Source organism: Canis aureus, chromosome 15, assembly GCF_053574225.1.
Source record: "Canis aureus isolate CA01 chromosome 15, VMU_Caureus_v.1.0, whole genome shotgun sequence".
In the NCBI taxonomy this organism is placed as follows: domain Eukaryota; kingdom Metazoa; phylum Chordata; class Mammalia; order Carnivora; family Canidae; genus Canis; species Canis aureus.
Window position 1 is genome coordinate 62,651,537 of NC_135625.1, and position 24,069 is coordinate 62,675,605.

At 36.5% G+C, this 24,069-nt stretch overlaps 2 protein-coding genes across 2 annotated transcripts; both read left to right on the forward strand.

Annotated features, from left to right (window-relative positions):
- Positions 1-482: 482 nt before the first annotated feature.
- On the forward strand, positions 483-1,671 carry LOC144285032 (olfactory receptor 2A25-like). The gene has a single exon (XM_077850262.1). The coding sequence runs from the start codon at positions 483-485 to the stop codon at positions 1,413-1,415; it is 933 nt and encodes a 310-aa protein (XP_077706388.1). The 3' UTR covers positions 1,416-1,671.
- Positions 1,672-16,861: 15,190 nt separating this feature from the next.
- On the forward strand, positions 16,862-17,794 carry LOC144284075 (olfactory receptor 2A12). The gene has a single exon (XM_077848445.1). The coding sequence runs from the start codon at positions 16,862-16,864 to the stop codon at positions 17,792-17,794; it is 933 nt and encodes a 310-aa protein (XP_077704571.1).
- Positions 17,795-24,069: the final 6,275 nt, after the last annotated feature.

Consider the following 24,069-nt stretch of genomic DNA (forward strand, 5'->3'; position numbering starts at 1 on the left):
CACAAATTCATGAGAAAAACCTAATGGAAGAATCACTGACGTGCATCTTATCCTTCTTCCCATCCTCATATTAAAGATATTTGAGGCAGCAGCACAAATTCACATGTATGGATATATGCATACCGCCACCCGGAAACCCACATAGGCAAACCTCTGCTAGAATCATTACAAACTGAGGGAAATACCCACTTCCATGAAGGCGATTTAAGTATTAATATTTTAAGCTGTGGTGAAAGTTGGTTAATAAACATGAGGTTTACTGAATACTGTAATAGAATGCTAGCATGCAGCTTATTGCAGTGAAAACATTTCCTTCTGTGTCATCTGGAATGCATAGCTTTCACTTAGAAAGTGACAAACAGGACAAAAATGTCATTGAAGATGTTTTCTCAGGAAATAAATGATGACACACATAGATCACGTTTAAACACTTCCCTCAGGCATCCAGACTTGGTAAGCTCCATTATCTCTTTCACAGGGAAATGGCGGGAAATCAGACCTCTGTCACAGAGTTCATCCTATTGGGCTTTCCCCTCAGCCCAGAGATTCAGATGGTTCTCTTTGGGCTCTTCACCCTGTTCTACGCCTTCACCCTGCTGGGGAATGGGCTCATCCTGGGGCTCATCTCACTGGACCCCAGACTGCACACCCCCATGTACTTCTTCCTCTCCCACCTGGCCATCGTCGACATAGCCTATGCCTGCAACACGGTGCCCCAGATGCTGGTGAACCTCCTGAGGCCAGACAAGCCCATCTCCTTTGCTGGCTGCTTGACGCAGACCTTTCTTTTCTTGACCTTTGCTCATACTGAGTGTCTTCTCCTGGTGGTGATGTCCTATGACCGGTATGTGGCCATCAGCCACCCCCTCCACTATTCTGTCATCATGAGCTGGAGAGTCTGCATCACCCTGGCATTGACTGCCTGGATTTTAGGAGTGCTCCTGGCCCTAGTACATCTAGGGTTACTCATACCATTGCCTTTCTGTGGACCCCAGAAAGTCAACCACTTTTTCTGTGAAATTATAGCTGTCCTCAAACTTGCCTGTGCAGATACCCACGTTAATGAGATTATGGTATTGACTGGGGCCGTGTCTGTGCTGGTAGGGCCTTTTACCTCAATTGTGATATCATACATTCATATTCTACGTGCCATCCTGAAGATTCAGTCAGGGGAGGGGCGCCAGAAAGCCTTCTCCACCTGCTCATCCCATCTCTGTGTGGTTGGACTCTTTTATGGCACAGCCATTATAATGTATGTTGGGCCCAGATATGGGAACCCCAAGGAGCAAAAGAAATACCTGCTCCTGTTTCACAGCCTTTTCAATCCCATGCTCAATCCCCTTATCTATAGTCTGAGGAACAAAGAAGTCAAAGCTGCTCTGAAGAGGATTCTTGAAAAAGAAAGAACTTCATGAAAACCTGTAGAATAATAAAGTAGCTGAGTTTAAAGGGACCCGAGAAATCATCTTATCCAGTATTTACCAAGATTCATAAACATGCTCTAGGGCATCCTTTTCATCTTCAGATTTTCCTGGCACCCTCTCCCAAGAAAGTACATTCTACTTACCTCCCTCTGATATTGAATGTCAATGCTGCACAAGGAAAGGGAAACAACTTCCCACTAGCTGCACTGTGGACACACTTGTAATATATTATGCAAAATATTCTGAATAAAAGGAAATAAGTTTGTATATTTTTCTGTAATCAGGACTAGTAGATAGCATTTAATAAAATAAAGCAAGGTATTGGAAGAATGTGTAAGATATAGCAACTGGGAGAGATTGAGAACATAGTAATTTCAATATTTGAAATTCAATAGCTGTCATCTTCATACATTTAGAATACAATTCCTGCATAAAGTCTTGTGATAGTAAAGTTTTCTAAGGCATAATCAACTTGAGTGGGGAAGACCATGAGCCATGGCTTCACGGGGAAAGGAATGAAAAATGTAACCGTGATGCCACTACCAATACCAAGAAAACCCCAAAGGCTGTCTCACTAGTAAGTATTTGGACACTGGGGCTTTCCCTGTCACTCATTTTCTCCACTTGGGGAATGGAGGTGGAGATTCATGGAGGAGAAGAGAACAGAATGAAAGTCATTGAGAGTTCTTGAATGAACTCTTTCTCTCATTGATTGGGTCGATTGTCTCCCATGGGAATTGACCAACACTTGGAGAAAACTTTCTAGCAAATGAGAACAGACTATAATTGTTGTGATGACTAGCTGATGAATAATACTTGAGCTACAAATTATCAGGAATAATTTGACTTTAAATTAAGAGATTTAAGTTAAATAACCATCTTACTCAAACTGAAATTCTAGCACTTAGTTATGAAGTGAGAGAAAACAGTTAAGAAGGAGTAGAAAAGGATATATAGAGGCTTTTTTGTTTTTCAATTCTTTTGTCAAATCTGCCATATACTTGTATAAAAGGCAAGTATACAACTTTTAGAATAAGGTGATTTTTTTTTTTGATGGGGGGAAGAGTGTTATAAAGAGGAAAAATATATGGACTTCTGTCTTATAAAGCAGCCCTTTTGTAAGGACATCTGTTATACAGACATAACTATATGACCAAATAAAGGTTGAAAACACATGATTGTGAGTTCAGATAAGCTGGGTTTTTATAAAGCTCTGCCAATTGCTAGATGTGCAAACTTTTGCAATATACCAGAATTCTTTGGAATTTAGATTTTATTGTGGATAAAATGAGTTCATTAATACTAAGCATGTAGGTTTTCTTTTTTCTTTTCTTTTCAAGTTAAAATTAAAGATTTTATTTATTTATTCTTGAGAGACACACAGAGAGAGGCAGAGACACAGGCATAGGGAGAAGCAGGCTCCATGCAGGGAGCCCGATGTGGGACTTCATCCCAGGACCCTGGGATCATGACCTGGGCTGAAGGCAGATGCTCAACTGCTGAGCCACCCAGGTGTCCCTAGCATGTAGGTTTCTAAGCAGAAATACTATGTGCAAAATGCTTAACAGAATCTATGAGTCATAATAAAAGCTCAATAAATGGTAATTATTAATATTAGCTGCTGTATACATTTATCATATCTTTAAAGAATGAGGACTATGACTTATAAATGAGACCATGGAAAATGAGATCTTCTACTATACTAGTAAAAAAATCAGGAATTTTGCAAAATGTAGTCTTTTATATGTTTTAAAATGCCAAGATTTCAAATAATTTAGGAAGTATGAAATGACTTTCTTTCACAATCTCAATTCTCTAAAGAAATAATATTTTAAAAGTATGTGGATGGAGTGCCTAAGTGGCTCGGTTGGTTCAGTGCCTGAATCTTCATTTTTGGCTCAGGTCATGATCTCAGGGTCGTGGGATGGAGCCCCACATTGGGCTCTGCACTGTACATGGATCTTGCTTGGGATTCTCTCTCTCCCTCACCCTCTGCCCTGCCCCCACCTTGAGTGCCTGTGGTGTGCACACACCCATGCTCTCTCTCAAAAAAAAATTTTTTTTAATTAATTAAAAGTACATATATAAATACAATTCAGAATCGCAATATTTTATGTATATCTATATGTAGTGGTGCATATAATTTATATATGTAGATGTAGATGCATCTACATTCACATGTATCACACACAAAGAGGGCATTATTTTTATTTGCCTTCTTTCACTGTGTGAGAATCACTCAGGTTGTTGCATGTGGCTCTGTTTCATTAACTCTTTCATATGCATTATGTTGCATAAACATATCACAGTTTATCCATTATATTTCTGGTGAGTTGAGTTGTCTACAATTCGGGCTATAATAAATATTCCATGAATGTTATTATTTCATTATTCAATAACTTCTGTTGGGGAAAGTTGGCTTATGAATGCTCTGCATTTGGTTATGCTTTAGCTTAACCTCCTGAGAGGCTGCCTACATAATTATCACTTACTTATGACCTACAACGTGCCTCACACTGTGCTAGATTTTGGTAATCCAGTAATGAGCCAAATATATGCAATTTCTACCTATATGAGATTACAGTCTAATAAGGGAGACTGGCATTATTCTGATGATAATAATAATCATAAATATTATAGGATCACAAGTCTGTTTTTTTCTTCTAAATAGCTGATCCAAAAATAAAGAATTTATTGATTCTTTTGTGATTGGCTTAATATTCTTAATTAATAACAGTGAAAGACTTGGGGAGTGGGGAAGGTGAAATTATATATGTGCATTGGGATGACATGAACTTTCAAGTTTTCTATTAAATATAGATAATTAGTCTTGCCTGCTTGGAAGAGCCTCTTTCTCATGCTATTTCATCCTGGCCTATGTATTTGTCTCTCCTTGAGATTTGTTAGATCCTTGGTGAAGGCTGGCCATTATCTGTGAGATTTAGCCTCTCTCAAACTATCCCAGGTCCTGTCTAGCCTTTGATCCTGGAGTTTAAGGCAGTGGAAAGTATGTTCTCTTATTATATTTAGTCAGCAACCATTATATTTCTATGGTGGGTCATCCACACCTTAGCCCTTGTTATGGGTTTGGATTTGGCTGCGGGTTTCATTTTGAACTCTAGTCTGGTCAGAACCATCCTATAGCCATCAGAGACAAGGCTATTTCATCTGCACCATGGTGATTCCCTGTGAAAGTTATAGCCCTACTTTTCTAGCATTTGAATCCATCACTACCATCTGGGGACATGTGGAATCATTTGAATCCCTTCCAGAAGATATGGAGACAGCTAGGAGTCAGGAGAGCTGCCTCAGGCTTGTACATCTAGCCATGTGATTTCTCCAGCACTCAGTTCTCCTTCTTACCCTGTTGTGATGTTTTATGCAATTGTGCTGCGTGTTGGTCTCCAGCCAGAGATACGAATGGGGAATTTAGAGAAATACTCATGTGCTTTCAGATTTATTCTTATCATATAGAATAACCTCCTAACTGTGATTGGAAATATCTAAGATTTTCAATATTAGAATATAGATAAAATATATTTAAATAAAACATGCATACTAAAGAATATCTTCTTAAAAATTAGGATTGTTTTATTGTATATTTGTTGACTTGTAATATATTTATATTTCAGATTACATGAAGAAAGGAAGATTACTAATGCCATATGCATAATATCCAATATTTGAGAAAAAATTCACATTGATAATAAAGAAAGGATTTTTCTTTTATTTGCTTATCTGAATTTTCAAATGCAACTGAGGAAACTGTATTGTGCATATAATGAAGAAATACAAAGTTTTTTGAACAGCACAATTTTAAAAATGAAAAATCTATGAAATAGTTAAATGCAGGTTTATAAATAATCTGATCATGTAGAGAAAAATTATGGTAAAATTGGAAAATAGGAAACAGAAATGGAGATACACATCAAATAATTTGCAAATAGATAAAGAAATGACATCGGAAATAGGAAACGATGAGGGTACCATCAAACAACACTTAAGTGGGAAACTGGAGTGGGAAGTATAAAAAGGAATAATGTTTAGTTGAGAAACAAGGTTTTATAGGTAGGTGCTGAAAGTGACCTTGGGTAATGATAGTGTCTCTCCGTTTACACTAACTTTTGTGCAAAGAGAAATAGTAATTATTTTGCTTCCTTTCTATATAAATTAGTTTTAGGATTTCTAGGATAGAAACCACAAACAATATACCAGAGTAACTATCTTGAATATCATATTTTGATAAAGCACCTAAAAATACTGGATAAAATATTTTAAAAACCATAATTTTTAAATGTACAGTTGGGCTTTAAGAGCATAAATAAAATTCTCATAGGACCAAGATGAGGCACAACCACCAATTGTGTGGTGAGATTGTAAACCAGCACGTGGCTTTCGGGTCACTTTCAATCCCCAGGATTCCAGGTGGCAATGACTGCAATTGGCCCATGAGAGATATAGCCTTTGCTTATGTAAGGCAAGAAATTAGAATAAAGACATGTTCTTGAAACTGGACCCTTCCCCCATTGCCATTGGGAATACTATAATAAGCAGTTAATTGAGAAGCTAACGTCTCAGTTGAATCTACAGAAATCAGAGGACACTGAGAGAATATCTTTAAAGTGTTGAAAAATAGCTGCCAATCAAAAATTTTACATGTGGAAGAGTGCTCTTCCAAAACTCAGATGAAATAAACATATTCCCAGACAAAAACAAAAATAAAACCAACAAGAAAACAAATGAATTTGAGTCTTTATTGCAAGTAGGTCTACACTGCAAGAAATCCTAAGAAATACCTTTTTCTAGCTGCAGGAATGCTCTCTGATCATAATGGATGTAATTTTTTTCTCTAAGTATTAAAAATATCTATCTTTGGCTTTCAGAAATGTTACTATAGTATTTACAAGTATATTTTATATCAATTTATCCTGCCTGTGATTTGCTGAGATTTCTGCATTCATGGGAGCATACTTTCATCATGATTGGGAAATACTTAGAAATAATTTCTTCAAAATTTGCATTTTCCCCATTATGCTTTTCTTTTCTTTTGAGTATATGTTAGAATTGTTTTCTACCACACTCTTTTATAACTTTCAGACTCAACTTAATTTTTCTATTATTTTGCTTTTTATACTTTTATTTCATAGTATTCTGTTAATCTTAGTATAAGTTTATTAGTTCTTATCTCCCCTGGGGGCAATCATCTGTTAAATTCATCCTGTGTTTTTTCAAATTATTATATATTGCTGTTTCAGGATGAATATTTGATTCTTTTTGAGATTCCAGTACTGTACTGAAATATTACATTTTTTATTATTTATACTTTTGTTTCCCTTTTCTTTAACATAAATTATCATTATTTGAGCTTTTATTTGTAACCTTAATATCTATTATATCTGGGACCCCTACCATTGACTATTTTACCTCTTGATAATTGATAAATTTTCCCCGCTTTTTCATGTGTTAAATGATGCATTTTAGAAGCTGCAGATTATGTCATACTTCTATAAATATTATTGATATATTTTGTTTTTCTCTGAATAAGCAGTGAAATTTGTTAAAGATCACCTTGTTTCTCTTGGGGTTCTGTTTTAAGTTGGTTAAAATTAATCTATTTCAGTTTTACCCTTACTGTTCAGGCATTATTTCTGTGCCTACACCAAGGTCTTTATGAAGAGATCTACATCCCAGCTAGATTGCAACTCCAAAATTCCCTGAACATTTTGCAACTTCTGAAGTTTTTGTTCTGCTACTCTCAGCTCTTCTCATCTTTTGGCAACTCAGCCACTGGTCTGCATTAGGCTTCAGCATCCATGTACCTTACTTAGGACTAAGAAATGCCTAAGAAAACCCCCGACTCCTCTTAATACAGTTCCTTCCTCTTCCACATCCCTATGCCAACTCAATTCTCAGTTCTCTTATTTTTCTGTAACTGTAATCTCTGTTGCTTACATTCAGCAAGACTGCAGCCTTCTGCTTGGACTCTATTTTTATGGCCACCATTTGGAAATATCTTCTGGAAGAAAGCCTCTGTAAATGTGAGCACACTTTGTATATCTCTTTTTCTCAAGGAGCACAACCTCTACTATTTGTGTACTTTCCAAACACACTCATCTGAAGCCTAAACTCAATTCTAATTATCATAGCAACTTTACTTTGCTCAACTAAACATTAAATATTATCAAATAAACATTTTGTGAAAAATAATATCATTAATGATTAAAACAGCATGAAAATAATGTTGTCAGTTTGAAGAGGGTTTAGAAGGGTATATATATATAATTCACATAAATGGCAAACTGCTATAGTTAACAGTTTTATTTTTAAACTGAAGTCTGTATTAGTAGATAGGTAAGAACTGGGGCAATACAATCCTCAACCATATTCCAAAAGATGTGATTATTCTGAAATATCAAGTCATGTACCTGAGAAGCAAATGTTAAGCAAGTTGACTTGTGGTTGTTAATCATACATACCAAGTGATAAGGTTTCATTGTCTGACAAGCAAGTAATTAGCTGGGTTGGACTGAATTATGTTCACTCAAAGTTTATGTGTTGAAATCATGGTCCTGTGATACCTCAAAGCGGGGCTTTTTGGAGATGGGGTTTTATAGAGGTAATTATATCCATGTGAGGTATTCAGAGTAGCCCTAACCAATATAGTTGGTGTTCTTATAAGAGATTAGGACACAGACATAAATATGTGAAGACAGAGGGGAAGACAGTCATCTATTACACGTCAAGAAGAGGGACCTTGGAAGGAACCAAACTGGTCCACACCGAAATCTCAGACTACTAACCCTCAGGACTGTGAGAGAATAAACTTCTATTATTTACACAATAAAGTCTGTGGTAGTTTGTTACCGCAGCTCTAGCAAACTAATCAGTGAATTAGAGAATCAAATGAATATCAGTTAGCAGAGAGCCAAGCATAAGTACAAGTTAGTCACCAAAGATACTGTTTAAGCAGCTACTGGAAAATTCTTCACTATGGGGAAAAAAATGACAGTTTATTTCAAGTTTGAGAACAAAATTTTTTTCTTTTTAAAATTAATTAATTTATGCATTTATGTACTTATTTATTTATTTATTTGACAGAGAAACAGATAACACAAGCAGGGGGAGTGGCAGGCAGAAGGAGAGCTGCAGCCTCTAGAAGGAGAGAATAAAGTTGAAGCAATATAAAAGCAAAGAATTAGTAAACTATTGAAATTAAGTTGATATTAACCAGGACCATATTATTATATTATTATAAATTAAAATGCTAATCATAATCCCAAGGGGCACAGCCACTAAGAAAATATATATAAAGAAATGCCAAGAGCATTAAATAGTGCACCACAAAATATTTAACAAAAAGGGACCAGTAATGAAGGAATGAACAAAGGAACAAAACATCATAAAACATATGGAAAACAAATAGCAGTTAGTGTACAGATGTTGATGTTGAGATTCGGGCTCAGTAGGTTAAGTTGTTGGCTCTTGATTTTGGCTCAGGGCATGATCTCAGGGTCCTGGGTTTGAGCCCTACCTGAAGCCCTGCCTAGAGCCCTGGGTGGAGCCTGTTGGTGAACCCCATGTCAAGCCCCCCATGGATCCCCACTGTGGAGCTCCATGCTCAGTGGGGAGTCTATTCTCTCCCTCTCCTTCTGCCCTTCCCCCCACTTGCTTACTCTCTCTCTCAAATAAATAAATAAATATTTAAAAAATAAAAAATAAATGTTGATGTTGGGGTTAGAGTCTAGGCAGACCTTAGATCCAGTATCCTTACACTCTCATCCAAATTGTGGAATTAAGACTAAATCTTATCAACATCTGAGAATACAATGAATGCTTTGAATGTTTAATTAGCAGAACAAAAAAATATATAAAGTTATTGTAATCACCAAAGACAGCTAGAAGGAAGGAAGAGAGAAAGAACAGAGGGCATAGGGGTAGAGAAGTGCATTTCTAAATGTATACTACAGAACAGTCTTTACATAAAGCATGCACACTCGAAAACAGAGGGAAGCTGATAATTAACGTCTTATAAGTGGCTTTAAAAATGTTGGACTTACTCTCTTGAGATAGGAGGTCAGTGAACACTGTTGATTCACACTGATGTGCACAAGGCTAACATTCAGTCAGGAACACTGCATTTGGGAAGAGGCCTGGCAGGGCATACTAACTGAAGTGTTATCAGCATGTAAAATGCAGTGAAATCTTTGGGACTCATGAGGTCCCATAGAAAGTGGATAGAAAATAGATACAAAAAATAAATCTTGAAAAATGCCAGTGTTCACAGATAACGGGAAATGAAGAGAAACCCAAGGAGACAGAGAAGGAGCAGCCAGGAAAGTAGAAGGACCACAGGGGTAGCAGAAAATGATTAGAGTTGATGGGATGGAGTGTTTCAAAGAGAGAATTCTATTGACTGGGTTAAATGGTGCTGGCAGGTCAAGTGGGATAAGGACAGAACTGCTCATTGGGTTTAACATAGTCAAGATAATTGACATCTTTGAGAAAGAGTTTCACATGCTGATTGGATGTGTTCAGGGGAACAGGAGCAGAGACATTTGAGACATATTGCTGGAGAGAAGTTCTTGAGTGGGCAGGAGGGATGGGATTCATAGCATGAGTGGTAGGCTCTCCTTCATGAGGGTCAACACCAGTAACCACAGTAACAGCAGAAGAGTTGAGAATAAATGTGGATCCAGGATCCTGGTCAGTGTTAAAATTGTGAATTATCATCTGCTAGCTTCTGTGTTCTCAGTAACTCTCAGTCGGTGGCTGGGACTGTGGGTGGGAGGACTCATGGGAGGTTTAAAGAGAGAAAATACAGGGAAAAATCATCTTAGAGAGGAAACTAAGGAAACAGGATGAGTTCTGGTAACATCAAGGACCAAAATGATATGAATACTCATGAATTTAAAGGGATCTGAGTCATCAGGGTAACGTGTTCTTCTCCAGATGTGAGGAGGAAGGCAAAGCCATCCACCATTTAAATTCAGTCTAATACCTAAAGGCTTAGAACAGAGTCATTAAAATTACCTCTTTAAGCATAGGACAGAAAAGAAATGTGAAAAAAATGAACAAGTATTTAGAGGGTGACTTGTAATCAAAGGAAGACAGGGAGACACTGAGGGAATAGGGTTGAATCTCTGAGTTTCCATGTAAAAATAAATATTGGCAATGGATATTTTTGATTATTTACTTTACAGTAATACTTTTCTGCAGATAGAGATTGTTCACTCCCTAAGGAGGAAATTGTCCCTTGGGGTACTGTCTTAACAAGCCCCATGGGGGGCACACCTACATCATAACCTTTAAACTATTCCAAAAGGGGCATGGAAGAAGGCCCACTTGAAGATCAAGTACATAAGAAGTCCAAATACTTGAGGCTTGTTCTATTGACATAAGCCATAAAGTATGACTTCTATCTGCTACATTTTCATGCCAACATCCTCCTGAGTAGGATCACTCATTCCATTTTCCCTGAGTTCTCACTTTTCTGCATAAGCAGGTGCACCCCCGAACCCTTACCACACGGATAACAAAGCTAGAGAACTCTGCAGAGGTTTTACTACTGCTCCCTACTCTGTAGGGGAGACGTAGAATGGTGGGAAGACATTTTGTAATGTGTTCCCTGGATGCCACAGGTATGCCTCTGGGGGTAATGGGTTGGTTTTAGGTGATCAGAGTATAAAGGCCTCACATATGGACACCTCCCGAGCATCCCTGAGCACCGTCTTTTTGGTCAAGGTAGAAAGGATATCTGGGACTCACCATGCACCAACCCCACTTCAGGGAGTAGGTGACTCATTTGCCCATCTCTGTGAGTTTCCCTGTACATTCAAGCCGAATTTAAGGGATATACCAGAAATAGCATCCCCCTTTGTACAAATCATTATAGATAAACTGGTTGAGGAATAACAGAGGAGAAAGACAGAAGGCTGGCAGAAATCTCAGGTTTAAAAAGAAGATTTCTTTTTCCCACTCTTCTGGGGTTCTTAACAGTAATACCATATTTATGCTGTCACAACCCCTCCCTAGTCACACATATGGGAAGAGGCAGTGGAATCAGATGTCTGTCACTCATGGTATCAAACTGAAATTGGCCTAGGATTCATCTAATTCTTTTGCCTCTTTTTACAAATTAAATATGAAGCCAGAGTCTTACACAATTTATCTTGACCTGCATTTCTTCCCCTACTGCACTATCTGCTCCTACTACATCTTAGAAGTATCTTCCAACCAGGGAAGTGAGAACACTGGGGCTCCTTTTATATGCTGCCCAGGAAGGAGATCTTAGTCAGTGGCAGGGAGAAATCCTGTAGCTATTTGATAAAATTCCATTATTATTTTTTGTTTATCACTGAAGCTAATAGAGGTGACTGATTAGCTTTTTCTTTTTTGGTGTCCCAGGCTTACTCTTCAGGAATTGTAGTCCTCATCCTAGAGACACCCTTTGATCCTAGAGTGGAATTATGTGATCACTATTTTTACTTATTAAAGTTATGAGGAGAGTATAGCTAGTGGAAATATGATAAAAACTACTACTACAGAACTTATCTACCTCACCTCTGTTCTTTTTTTTTTTTTTTTGCTTTTTAAAAAAATTTTTTTAATAATAAATTTATTTTTTATTGTTGTTCAATTTGCCAACATACAGAATAACACCCAGTGCTCATCCCGTCAAGTGCCCCACTCAGTGTCTGTCACCCATTCACCTCTGTTCTATATCTGGTACCATAGTCAGTGAAAACATTTGCTCTATAAAATTTTCAAAATTTAAATGCACCCTTTACCTTTTAAGTTACTTTTGTGAAGTGTTTTTTTTAAAACAATGCAACTAAAGTGAAAATGTGTTATTCTTAATTTTAAAAAATGCAAAAAGAAAAGTAATAGAATCTAGGTCAATGTGTGTAATTCTGTAATGAGACAATCTTTTCTTTGTTTGGAGTCTGCATAAGAAATATTTGCTACTTTTAAGATCCTCTAATTTGTATACAGGCAGGGTTGCTTTCACCTTTCATATATAGATCTAAAGCCTACCTGGAATTTATTTTGTGTATTATGTGAGGTGAGGGCCATGTTTTAATTTTACTCCACATGGATAGTTAACTGACCCCGCATTATTCATTGCCAATGCCAGTGCCACTTTTGCTGGAGATCGAATGAGTACACTTGAGTGTGCTTGCACGAGTGCATGGATGTGTTTCTGAATTTCTGGGCTAATAATTGGCCTGATTGTTTATCTTTGCCCTAATACCACATTGACTTAATAATGGTAGCTTCATAAATGTTGATAGTCGATGGAGTAACTCCTACCTCATTCTTCCTTCTCAAGACTTCCATGGCTATCCTTGACCTTTTGCATTTTCATATAATATTTAGAGTAAGATTAGTAATCCACACGTAAAAAAACCTGCTGGGATTCTGATTTGAATCTCGTTAAAAGTATAGATCAACCTGGAGAGATTTAGAACTTTATAAATCATCTACTCTATAAATGCACAAATACACATATAAATATCCTTCATTTTATGCAGATTTTTGAACCCAGAATTTTAAAAATCACTCATTGATTTCAATAGTTTCTCTATACTTAAAAAAAAATTTCTATATACATAATTGTGTTTTTATAAATAATGACATTTTATATTCTCCATTTTACATTTTATGCCTTTTACTTTTTCTTTTTGCTTTATTGCTGACGAGTTATGGAGTTAATGTTAAATAGATACAGTGTTAGTGGAGTATAGCAGGCTTGTCTCCTAATTCAGAGACAAAGCTTTTAATATTTCACTAATTTAAGTATGATGTTTCTATAGGTTTTGTAAATACTCTTTCTCAGATTAAAGTTCCTTTCTATTTGAAGTTTGCTAAGTCTTTCTCTAGGAAAGAGATCCTGAATTTTACCTTGTTGATGGTAAAAATTTCCCCATTAGTATTGTATAGTATCTCCTATCTCTAAATGCTTTGGAACAATATTATTATGGCCACTACCAGTTTCTATGTGACAAGAACATGTGTTTTCCTTATTTCTTTTTTAACTTGTGTGTGTGTGTGTGTGTGTGTGTGTGTGTGAGAGAGAGAGAGAGAGAGACAGAGAGACAGAGAGAGACAGAGACAGACAGAGAGTTTGGATTTATGTTTGGGTGGTGTGGGTATGATTCTTGTAAGGATTTTGTGACTTGATTTCCTGATTTTATCTAGTATTATTAACTCTTCTTTTAGTGACTTATATTTACACATGATGTGATAATATATGTAGATTTATTGATGCCAGCTTATTTCGGTTTATCAAATCTTATTTGCTTCTTTATTTCTCCTTTTTTCCCTTCTGCCTGCTGCTGGGTTGATAATGCTTTTAGTTTCTTTTATTTGCCTTATAATTTTTGAAAACTATAGATTTTATGTCTGTTTTTGATAATTTTCATTAATTGGTAATATACAAGTTAAAGAAATTATTCTAACGAATTCAAAGTCACTAGGGGTTTCAATTCTCATCAAGAAATTTAGCACTCATTACTTATCAAACATTCCTTCCTTGTTTACTTACTATTTTTAGATTTCACCTCACCCTTTAAGATACCAAAATAATTATTTTATAATCCATAGGCCATAAAATTTACCAGCATATTTTTTCAAGTGATATATCAGTATTATTTGTGTATTTTAAGTAGGTTTCATGTCTACTTAAAAAAGAACCACTGATTCACTTTTATTCTTATTAAGAAATATACTTTAATCATGTAGTGAGGATCTGTAGGTGTCAATACTCCCCTTATCTGTATGTCCAGTAATGTCCTACTTTGCTCTTGTTCATTCAAGAGAGTTCTTGAAGGTACAATGTTTTAGAATAACAGCTTACCTCTTTGGCACATTAAGGTAGTAGCTTGTGTCTTCAGACTCTTTCTTGTTGATGAGAAGTCATTGGCACTTGAATTGTTCCAACGTATTTCATTGTTTTTATACTTGGTATCTCTTAATATTTCCCTTTAATCCTGGGAAAAGTAAATGATAAAATAGTCTAACAAAAGTTATTGAAGAGACTAATGAAACTATTGCCTTTATTAAAAAATCACAAAGTCATGGAGCCTGGGTGCTTAGTCAGGTAGGTGCCCAACTCTTGATCTCAGCTCAGGTCTTTTTTTATTTTTTATTTACTTAAAAGAGAGAGCATAAGCAGGGGACAGGGGAGAGGGAGAGAGAGAGAGACAAGCAAACTCCTCACTGAGTGCAAAGTCCATTAGGGCTTGATTCTAGAACCCAGAAATCATGACCTGAGCCAAAGTTAGATACTTAAACAACTGAGCCACCCAGGCACCCAGCTCAGGTCTTCATCTCAAAGTTGTGAGTTTGCTCCACGCCAGGCATGGAGCCTACTTAAAAAAAAATCACAATACCTATGTATGTATGTATGAAACAAAAAGAGCATACTAATGAACCAAGAATGATGTGTATAGGAAGAATCAACGTTAAACTCTTGGGAAGGAAGAAACAAAGTCACTATTTTTTTTTTTTAAATCAGGCAGATGGGATAAATGTTCAGTCATAGAATAAATAGTTATGAAAAAGTCTATTTCATGGTGAAGAGAAAAAAAGAAAAAATGTGGAAGGGTAATTAAGGGACATAAGTTGATCACTACACATTGAATAAAAGACCTACAAGGTCTAGACATAGTAAAGTATAGAGGATGGAGGAAAATAGCAGTTGAAGAGATAATTGTTAGCATTCATTGAGAATTTTTATTTATCCTATTCTCTTACCAGAATACATTATTTATCTGAAGATTCATATATTCTTCAGTAATGAAAACTACTTCATTTTGCTTGAGTGTACATTTATCTTTAGTTTTTGCACTCATTAAGTGGAATGCATCTTTTTACCATTTAAGGACTTAGATCTATTTTGAATTCTGAAACATTTTTGCTGAAACATATTTTGCTCAAATACTGTTTCTTCACTACCCTCTCCATTTTTTTCTCTGGAAACTTTATCATGTCTAAGTTTAGCCACTCAATCTATTATTCATGTCTCAAGATTGCTCTTTCAAAACAGTACCCTTTGTCTGTATGAACATCTGAGTGGGTTCTTAAATGTGACCTTCCAGTACACTATTTCTCTCTTTAATATGAGGTCTGGAAATTTTCTTCCTTATTGGTTATAAAATTATGTATCTTTACACCTTATTTCAAATATCTGTGCTTGATCCATTTCATATACTCTTTTTTTTTTCATACACTCTTTTATGGCTACCTTATTCATTTTTCTTCATTTATCAAGCATTTCAGTAAGTATTACTCCTTGATTAACTTATTGGTGCATCCTAACCATCTTTAGAGTATTTGGAAAATTGGACTATACATTTATTACATTTTGAATGAATTCAAGGTTCCAGTTGTTTACTTTGTTTCTCCTCTTTAGCAGGACTTATTTTTCCCAAACTGTGTATTTACACACACATTCTGAGTGAAAGATTTTTTTGTTTTTAGTATTGTTTTTATTTTAGTTTGTTTTTTCCACCATTTCTTTCTCTCTGTCTTGTGATTTTGAATTTTTGCTGTTCTTCACCCAGCTCCATGGGCCCTGCATATATAATATATAATATGTAATATATAATACAGTAGATCTCAGGATCTGGTAATCTAATGAGAGAGCCAGGAAGTATATTGACTTCTTTGTAGTCACCTAATCAGCAGCCCAATAGTTGTTTTATACCTCCTTTTACATCCAAGCCCTTGGTTTCAAGCAATCATATTAATATATCCCATTTCCCAAAAGTTGATTCTGTAAGAGCTGAGTTCCAGGTATAACATTCTGCCTTCATACTTGAAGCATATATATTTCTGATTCATTTCTGGTGTTGCAAAAATGATCTCATTTTAAACTCTGGCTATTTGGGGTTGGTATTTTACATTTTAATTTCTCATCTCCATGTGTTTGAAATAGGAAGACTTAGGAACTCTGAGCACAGATCTTTCTACTTAACTAAATATACAACCAATAGTGTAGTACAATGATAAAATTGTTAGTGTCAGTTTTTTATTGCTGATAATATTTCTGGGAGAAAATAGAAATTAGTGGAAGCAGAGGTAAATGAAAGAGAATCTGACTCTAACTCCTTATTAGCTTCAGCTGATTATTGCTTAAAATTAATTTCAAGAAATGACATTTCTTTTATTTTTGAAAAGCAGCCAGAGACTCCAACTTTTATATGAAGTCTACTAATTGTTAATATTGGTCAATAACTGAATTTATTAGATATCTCTAAAGCCAAAAGTACAGATCAACATCACAGACTTTAGACTGGATTGGATCCATGAATTACTGAATTTTAGCCTCTATATAAATTCTCACTCTGTATGAACATATTCCTTTTTCCTTTTCTACCACTCAGCTCCAAAATTCCTGTGCTAAGTACAACATTGTACCTATCTGTCAAAAGAATATGGGAAGCAATCAGACATGGATCACAGAAGTCATCCTGCTGGGATTCCAGGTTGATCCCAAACTTGAAATATTCCTCTTTGGGTTCTTCTTGCTATTCTATAGCCTTACCTTGATGGGGAACGGGCTCATCCTGGGGCTCATCTGGCTGGACTCCAGACTGCACACGCCCATGTACTTCTTCCTCTCAAACCTGGCCATTGTTGACATGTCCTATGCCTCAAGCATTGTCCCTAAGATGCTGGCAAGTCTTATAATGCAGAAGAAAACCATCTCCTTTGTTCCATGCATACTTCAGACATTTTTGTATTTGGCACTTGCTGTCACAGAGTGTATGAGTTTGGTGGTCATGTCCTATGATCGGTATGTGGCCATCTGCCATCCCCTACATTACACTGTCGTCATGAGCTGGAGAGTGTGCATTATCTTGTCTGCCACTTGCTGGATGTTCAGCTTTCTCTTGGCTCTGGTCCACATTACTCTCATTCTTAAGTTGCCCTTTTGTGGACCACAAAAAATCAACCACTTTTTCTGTCAAATCATGTCGGTATTTAAATTGGCCTGTGCTGACACTAGACTCAACCAAATTGTTCTCTTTGCCGGCTCTGTGTTTGTTTTAGTCGCACCCCTCTGCTTGGTGCTGGTATCCTATATTCATATCCTGTTGGCCATCTTGAGGATCCAGTCTGGGGAGGGTCGCAGAAAGGCCTTCTCCACCTGCTCCTCCCACCTCTGTGTGGTGGGGCTCTTCTTTGGCAGTGCTATTGTTATGTACATGGCCCCTAAATCTAGCCCTTCTCAAGAACAAAGAAAGATTTTATCATTGTTTTATAGCCTTTTCAATCCTATGCTAAACCCACTGATCTACAGCCTGAGGAACACTGAGGTGAAGAGTGCCCTGAGGAGATTTCTAGGGAAGAAGTCATCAGCATGAGGAAGGTTTGGAGTATTACAAGATTGTGAGCTTTTCCACCTGTTTCTGGGTCCTTGAATGCCCTTGTAAATCTGTTAATTTAACAAACCCAGTACTCTTTCTCTTTGGAAAATATAAATACTCTTATACTTTAAGCCAGTGATACAAAACCTGAGATAATCATTATGAAACAGAACATCACAGTCTAATCCTATTCATGAACAGAGATGCAAATATCTTAACAAAAATATTAGTCAAAATAAGTCCACAAGCACGCAGAAAACTCAGTTCCTAGTGTTTTCACGACCTAAATGTTAAAAACAAACTATACATAAAGCTTTTAGAAGGTAAGAAGGGGAAGAATTTTAAAAATAATATACAAAATTGTTAGCCACAAAAGAAAACATTGATAAATTTGAGTAGATTGAAAGTTAAGAACATCCGATCAATCAATAAAGGGCATAAAAAAGTGAAAAGACAAGACGCGGAATCCTCTTCTACTCACTCGTCTATCAGGTTCAAACATCACCTCAGAGATCAGCATATTTCATCCCACTTGTCTGGACTAGGTAACTTTTTACCATATCACTCCAGTTTATCTTTGTACTGAAATCACTTTACAAAATAAACAGACCTTAGGAATAAAGGCAGAATGGAGATTTTTCCCTTTCTTGGCCATATGGTAGGTGAGTCATTTTCAGATATTTTGGTGGTCAAATTTTCTGATGTATCAATATTTACAACTGATAAAGAAAGAAGCAAAGAGAAACTTTTTTGGTCTGTCTTTCCCTCTTTATCAAGAAGGAAGATCTTTTCTGGAATCACTCCCTCTCTGCAGGTTTTTTCTGGTATTCCACTGGCCAAAATTGGGCCAAATGGTCACCTCTAAGCAGTTGCTGACAAAGAGGATGAAATTGAGAGCTTGGTTTAGATCCATTATGGTTTAATCCCCTGTGGCTCAGAGTGAGAGCCACTTTCTCTGATGAATTTACTGCTTAATACCTTGAGAATATCAGTACTAGCTCAGCAAGAAAGAAGTAATGGCCATAGGGCAGACAGCCAACGGTATCTGCTAAATGGTTCAAGTTGTGAAGCAAGACTTCTTGAATCTTAAGTAGGAAGTTGAAGTGTGCTTTTTTCTCTTCCTTTACCTCTAGGGGTCCAATCGATACTCTCTCACAATAAGACATAATGTTTAAAATCTAATGGCTACAACCTCTAAATACAATGAAAAATTAATGTTATATACAAAAGTTTATATTAAGAATCTTCCAAGATTAAAAAGGCCTCTGAATTAGAATAATCAAGTTATATAATAGGTATTTTTTCCTTCTGTTAGATGAAAAAATATATGCACTTAAAAATAGCATGAGAAGTATGAACCAATTTTCATTAAAATATTATCTGTTTATTTTTCCCTCCTTATATTTCTCTAAGCACACAGAGCTAGGTGGGAGTCCATTAGCCAAATGTGTGGGTGATGTATTTTTCTGAATTGCTTAGCTTATTTTCATTTGGGGAAAATATTCTTTTTACACAAAATAAAAAGTCAAGATACTCTCCTAAAATATCATGTGAAAAAAATAAATTAATTAAATAAATAAAATAAAAATAAAATATCATGTGATTACATTTTAATAAATTATTATTAGCCCTGAATCTGTGTATTTACTTGAAGAAATTCTCTGGGATACTGAGCTGTTTAGCCATAATAGTTATTTCAGGGTGCTTTGATATGGAATAATTTTAGATTTTTTCTTTGTACTTTTCAGGATTGCTTTATTTCTTACATATGAGCTCATTTCTTTTTACAACAAAAAATTCCATTTTTTCCCAATAAAAATAGGTGGAGATAGGCTGATAAAGAGGTATGTAGACTTTTAAGAAAGAAGGTAACATGAGAGCAACTCTCCTGTTTACCACTAAAATGTTGAGTAAAAAGAAGGCAGATTTTGTCTCTAGCAGTTGTATCTCTTAATGTCTGACACATTACTGGTCTGTGATAAACATTTGATTAGGGAAGATAGTGGTGCTAAGCACCCACTCTCCAGTCCTGAGCAGAGTGCAATGCAACGTGGTCCCATTGATCAGCCGAACCAAGAAGGTGCATTTTCCAAAAAAGTCTACTAGTGGAAGAAAGAGAAACAATATCCCAGTGAACGCCCATTCATCCACAACATATCAGCAGCAGCAACAAGTTTGTATAGAAAACTCTTTATTAGGCCAATATTTTCCCTCACCTGATAGCAACTAAATGTTTCTAGGTACAGATAATAAACATGATGTTAATAAATTGCCTTGTTTTCCCCTCCACTTAGGCTCTTACTCCCTCTTCCTAAGGTTTTCTGTATCTCTTAATCCCCATCAGCCACCTCAAATAATATACCCATCCTTCAGGAGATTTCATTCTCCTATCTGACTGGTTGTTCCTTGGTAATTTCATCTTCCTTTCTATGTTAGATTTCTTAGTTCATTAATCTCATGTCTTCCTCTTCCTTGGTTTACTACCCTTGTTTTGATGGAGCACATCCTTCAATAGGTTTATACAGTTAGAAAGGTTTATCAAGACAGAAGTGGAAAAAAAATAAATACTTCTCATTTCTCATAATCACTTATACTGTATTATCTTCTTCAAATACCCCATTGAAATTCTATGTGCTACATAGAGAAAGAAGAAAGAAAGAAAGAAAGAAAGAAAGAAAGAAAGAAAGAATGAAAGACAGACTCAAGCCCTCTGAAGGAGGATTTTCTGTCTCAGAGATGGCAAATATTAAATTAATATTTAGGTGCAGCTGTAGGTGTTGTGTTTGCGATCTGCAAACACTTCTATCTCTAAATTGACATTCTTTAATAAAGGTCCATCACTAATGATAAAGCCAAATGTGCTTTGTAACATTTATTCTTACTAAAATATAAAATATTAATCAATACAAATATTAATAATAAAAGAAGTCTAAGACTTTTCAGAAGAAATGCTTTTGCTTTCTCCACTTCAAAGATTAGAAACAAAAAAAAGAGACAAATCAGGACACTTCTTTGTATCCACAATACACTGTGTTAAATATCATATTGTTCAACCAAAAGAAATAAAAGTGGTAAATATACATATTTGTTTCTTTTTAAGAGGGAGAGGTAGGGAGGGGCAGAAGGAAAGGGAGAGAGAGAACCTTAAGCAGCCTCCACACCTGGTGTGGAACTTGACATAGGGCTCAATCTCACAACCCTGAGATCATGACCTGAGCTGAAGTCAAGAGTCAGAAGAACATTCAACCAAATGAGTCACCCAAGCACCCCTAAATATGCATATTTGAATGAGCATGCACCAACTTATTATCCTTGGTTCTATCTGGGTATTGGTGAGTAAAATTTATTTTTCTGTAATATTCTTGTGTTCCTTGTAATATACAAGGAATATACAAACAATAAAAAGATAAAGAACTATAAAATTATCCAAACACAACTTTGAAAGATGTTATGATAAGTGCTTTTAATCTTCCAGAGAAGGGAGACCAATCTGGATTTGGATAATTGAAGAGGGGTCCCTATGTACTTTGAAGGATTGTTAGTATATTTGAAGTCAAATGGGTACTACAGGACAAAATTGACTTGAAACAAGGAAAAGCATTTCAAGAGTCTGAGCTATTGAGGAGTAGTACTTGAATAAAGTGGAGTGTGTTGAAGAATAAAGTATGTGGAGTGAGGCTCTACCTGACACAGATTATTTTAAGAAAAGAAATAACTCCAATATCCTCCCCTTGAATATATTTTTTCTGCTGTCCGATAGATTAAATATTATTTTTATTTTGAAGTGCCTTTTCTACCAAAGTTTAAGAAGTAAGACTCTACATAGACTCTGAAAGTTAGAAGTGGAAGGACTTTACAATCATCAAACATCACCTACCACATGAGATGTGCAAGAGGAGAGAGATTATTTTTTTAAAGAATATTTTATTTATTTATTAGAGAGAGACAGAGAGCATGAGCAGGGGGGAGGGGCAGAGGGATCTTCAGCAGATTCCCCACCGAGTGCAGAGCCCAACATAGGGTTGGATCTCAGGACCCTGGGATCATGACCTGAGCCGAAGGCAGATACTTAATTAACTGAACCACCCAGGCACCTTTAAAAAAAAAAAAAAAAAAAAAAAAAAGATTTTATTGAGATTCATTTTAACTATAGGCCTTAACCCAGAATGAAGAAATAAAAATGTGGTTCAGAAATCTCGAAAAGTTTGAAATGGAGACCAAACTAAAGAAAATTAAGGGAGAAGTATATCTAAACTCTAAACTGTCAAGTCAAGAATATTTGTGAGAAATGTACAGTGATTTCCTGGCAATAACATTTCTCCATTGGGAGAAATTAGTTTCTCTGAGATGGTGTCTTAATGGGGTCCATGGGGCCCCCTATCATGAGACATCAAGAAAACACAGCCTCTCTTCTACAAACAGGAAGAATTATAGAGTTGAACAATTTTAAGGCTGATAAAATACCTATTGAGAGAAATTAAGTTATGAAACAATCTTGAATTTTTTATTTTCTGTGCCAAGATCTTGCATAGTTTAGAGACATCCTGGCCTGGCCTCACACAATCCCAAGCAAACACAAATCCCAAACAAATGCACATAAAAATTCCCATGAGATACTGAAAGATCAAAATGAATACATGTGGGAAAGGTATTTATTGGTTCATCTGCCCATAGGAAAGTAGCAAACTCTGTAAATCTCTCTGAGGAGAATATGAATGGATGCAATGCCACAGGGTTCTGTGCCCTGAATCATTATTTGTGTCTGTGGGGACAGAGTTGGGTTCAAATGATGACAGAACAAATCCCTCACCTGCAGAAGCAAATCCATTATCAAGTTCTGCCATGAGAACTGTGTATGTGGGTTCTCACTTCCCGATGAGGTCTTTTTAGACCAGAGAATCAATCCCTGTCCTTCCCTGTGAGGTTTCTTCTAAACCCAAGGCCACATTTGAAGAAAAGAACACAGATTATACCACTGTAAGTAAATGTGGTTCATTAGCCCTGAAAAGGGGTTTGCAGGTGGGAAATGGGAAAGGGTAGGATTGGAACGCAATCCCTGGCTCTGGGCATTAGTGATTAAATGCCTTTCATGTGAGGCCCTAAACCTATCTTCATAACTAGGGCCTGATGGGAATCTCTAGATACCATTACTAATTCCCATGGTGTAGCCACGATGCCTCTGACCCTCTAGGACCCTCTCTTCACATTCCCCTCATCATCCTCATGGGGCAGCTCTTGCCTTTGTCATGACTGTGTCAGAGAAGAGGAATCCACTAACCATCCAGTAGATATGCTCTGACTGACAAAAGATAACAAAGAACTTCAGGGGTCACATGGCCCAGGTGCCTCTTCTTACAAATAAAAAGTCCTGAAGTCAGAGGTAAGTGGTTACTTGCCCTGAGACGGACCTTCCTTCCCTGCCTGTTAACTGCCTGCCCCAGCAGACGCTCAGAAACATTGTCACCCAGACAGGACCCATTCGTCCCTTGCCTGAGAAAGAGATGACCTTCTCTTGCAGGGGAAATCCAGATCTGCTGGTGGAGGGATTCTCTTTTTGTCCCTTGTTTGAGCAGAGGAGTTTTGCGATTCTTAACATGTTTCCTTATGATTATTTGATCCAGAAGCTACTCTGCATGACAGCTTTCAGATCTGTAATATATCATTAAGCACTTATGAAGTGTCTTATATGAGTTAACTCATGACGTAGGGTTTATTGTTCACACCATTTTGCAGCTGGTGGAGCTGAGGACCGGAAAAACTCAAGAGAGGTCACAAAACTAGTATGCGGCAAAGTCGGGATTTGAACCCTGGCAGTTGGGCTCAGAATCCATGTTTGTTACAATCTGGTACTAGGATCAAGCTGAGTCTTGAAGTAACTATTGGAAATGGTAAGTACTTTGTGAGTGTGAAAATTGGACAGATATGTGCTGTCCCAGAACACAGTCTTTGACACCCCAGGGCTCTCACTCAGAGTGATCAATAGAACGTCCCACTGTGGGGCAGTGCTAAATACCCAAAGTACGGCCTCCTTTCCTTTGAAGAGAATTTTGAGTTTTAAAACTGATGTTTTCCTCTTCAATCCAGGAGTGAGTTTCCTTTAAGGGATTTTTCCATTTCTTTAAAATCCTTTTGAAAATTAATTGTCTTAAAATCACCATGAAAACACATTAACAAATGAAAGTAAAATGGTGTGTTATTTATTTGGCATATTTTCTATTTAAATTCAAAAGATAACCAAAAGGCAAGGCAAGAGGAATGTGAAAAAGTTGACA

What these genes read in the sequence shown, in the direction of transcription:
- LOC144285032 (XM_077850262.1), top strand. Translation starts at nt 483, where the DNA reads ATGGCGGGAAATCAGACCTCTGTCACAGAGTTCATCCTATTGGGCTTT.
- LOC144284075 (XM_077848445.1), top strand. Translation starts at nt 16,862, where the DNA reads ATGGGAAGCAATCAGACATGGATCACAGAAGTCATCCTGCTGGGATTC.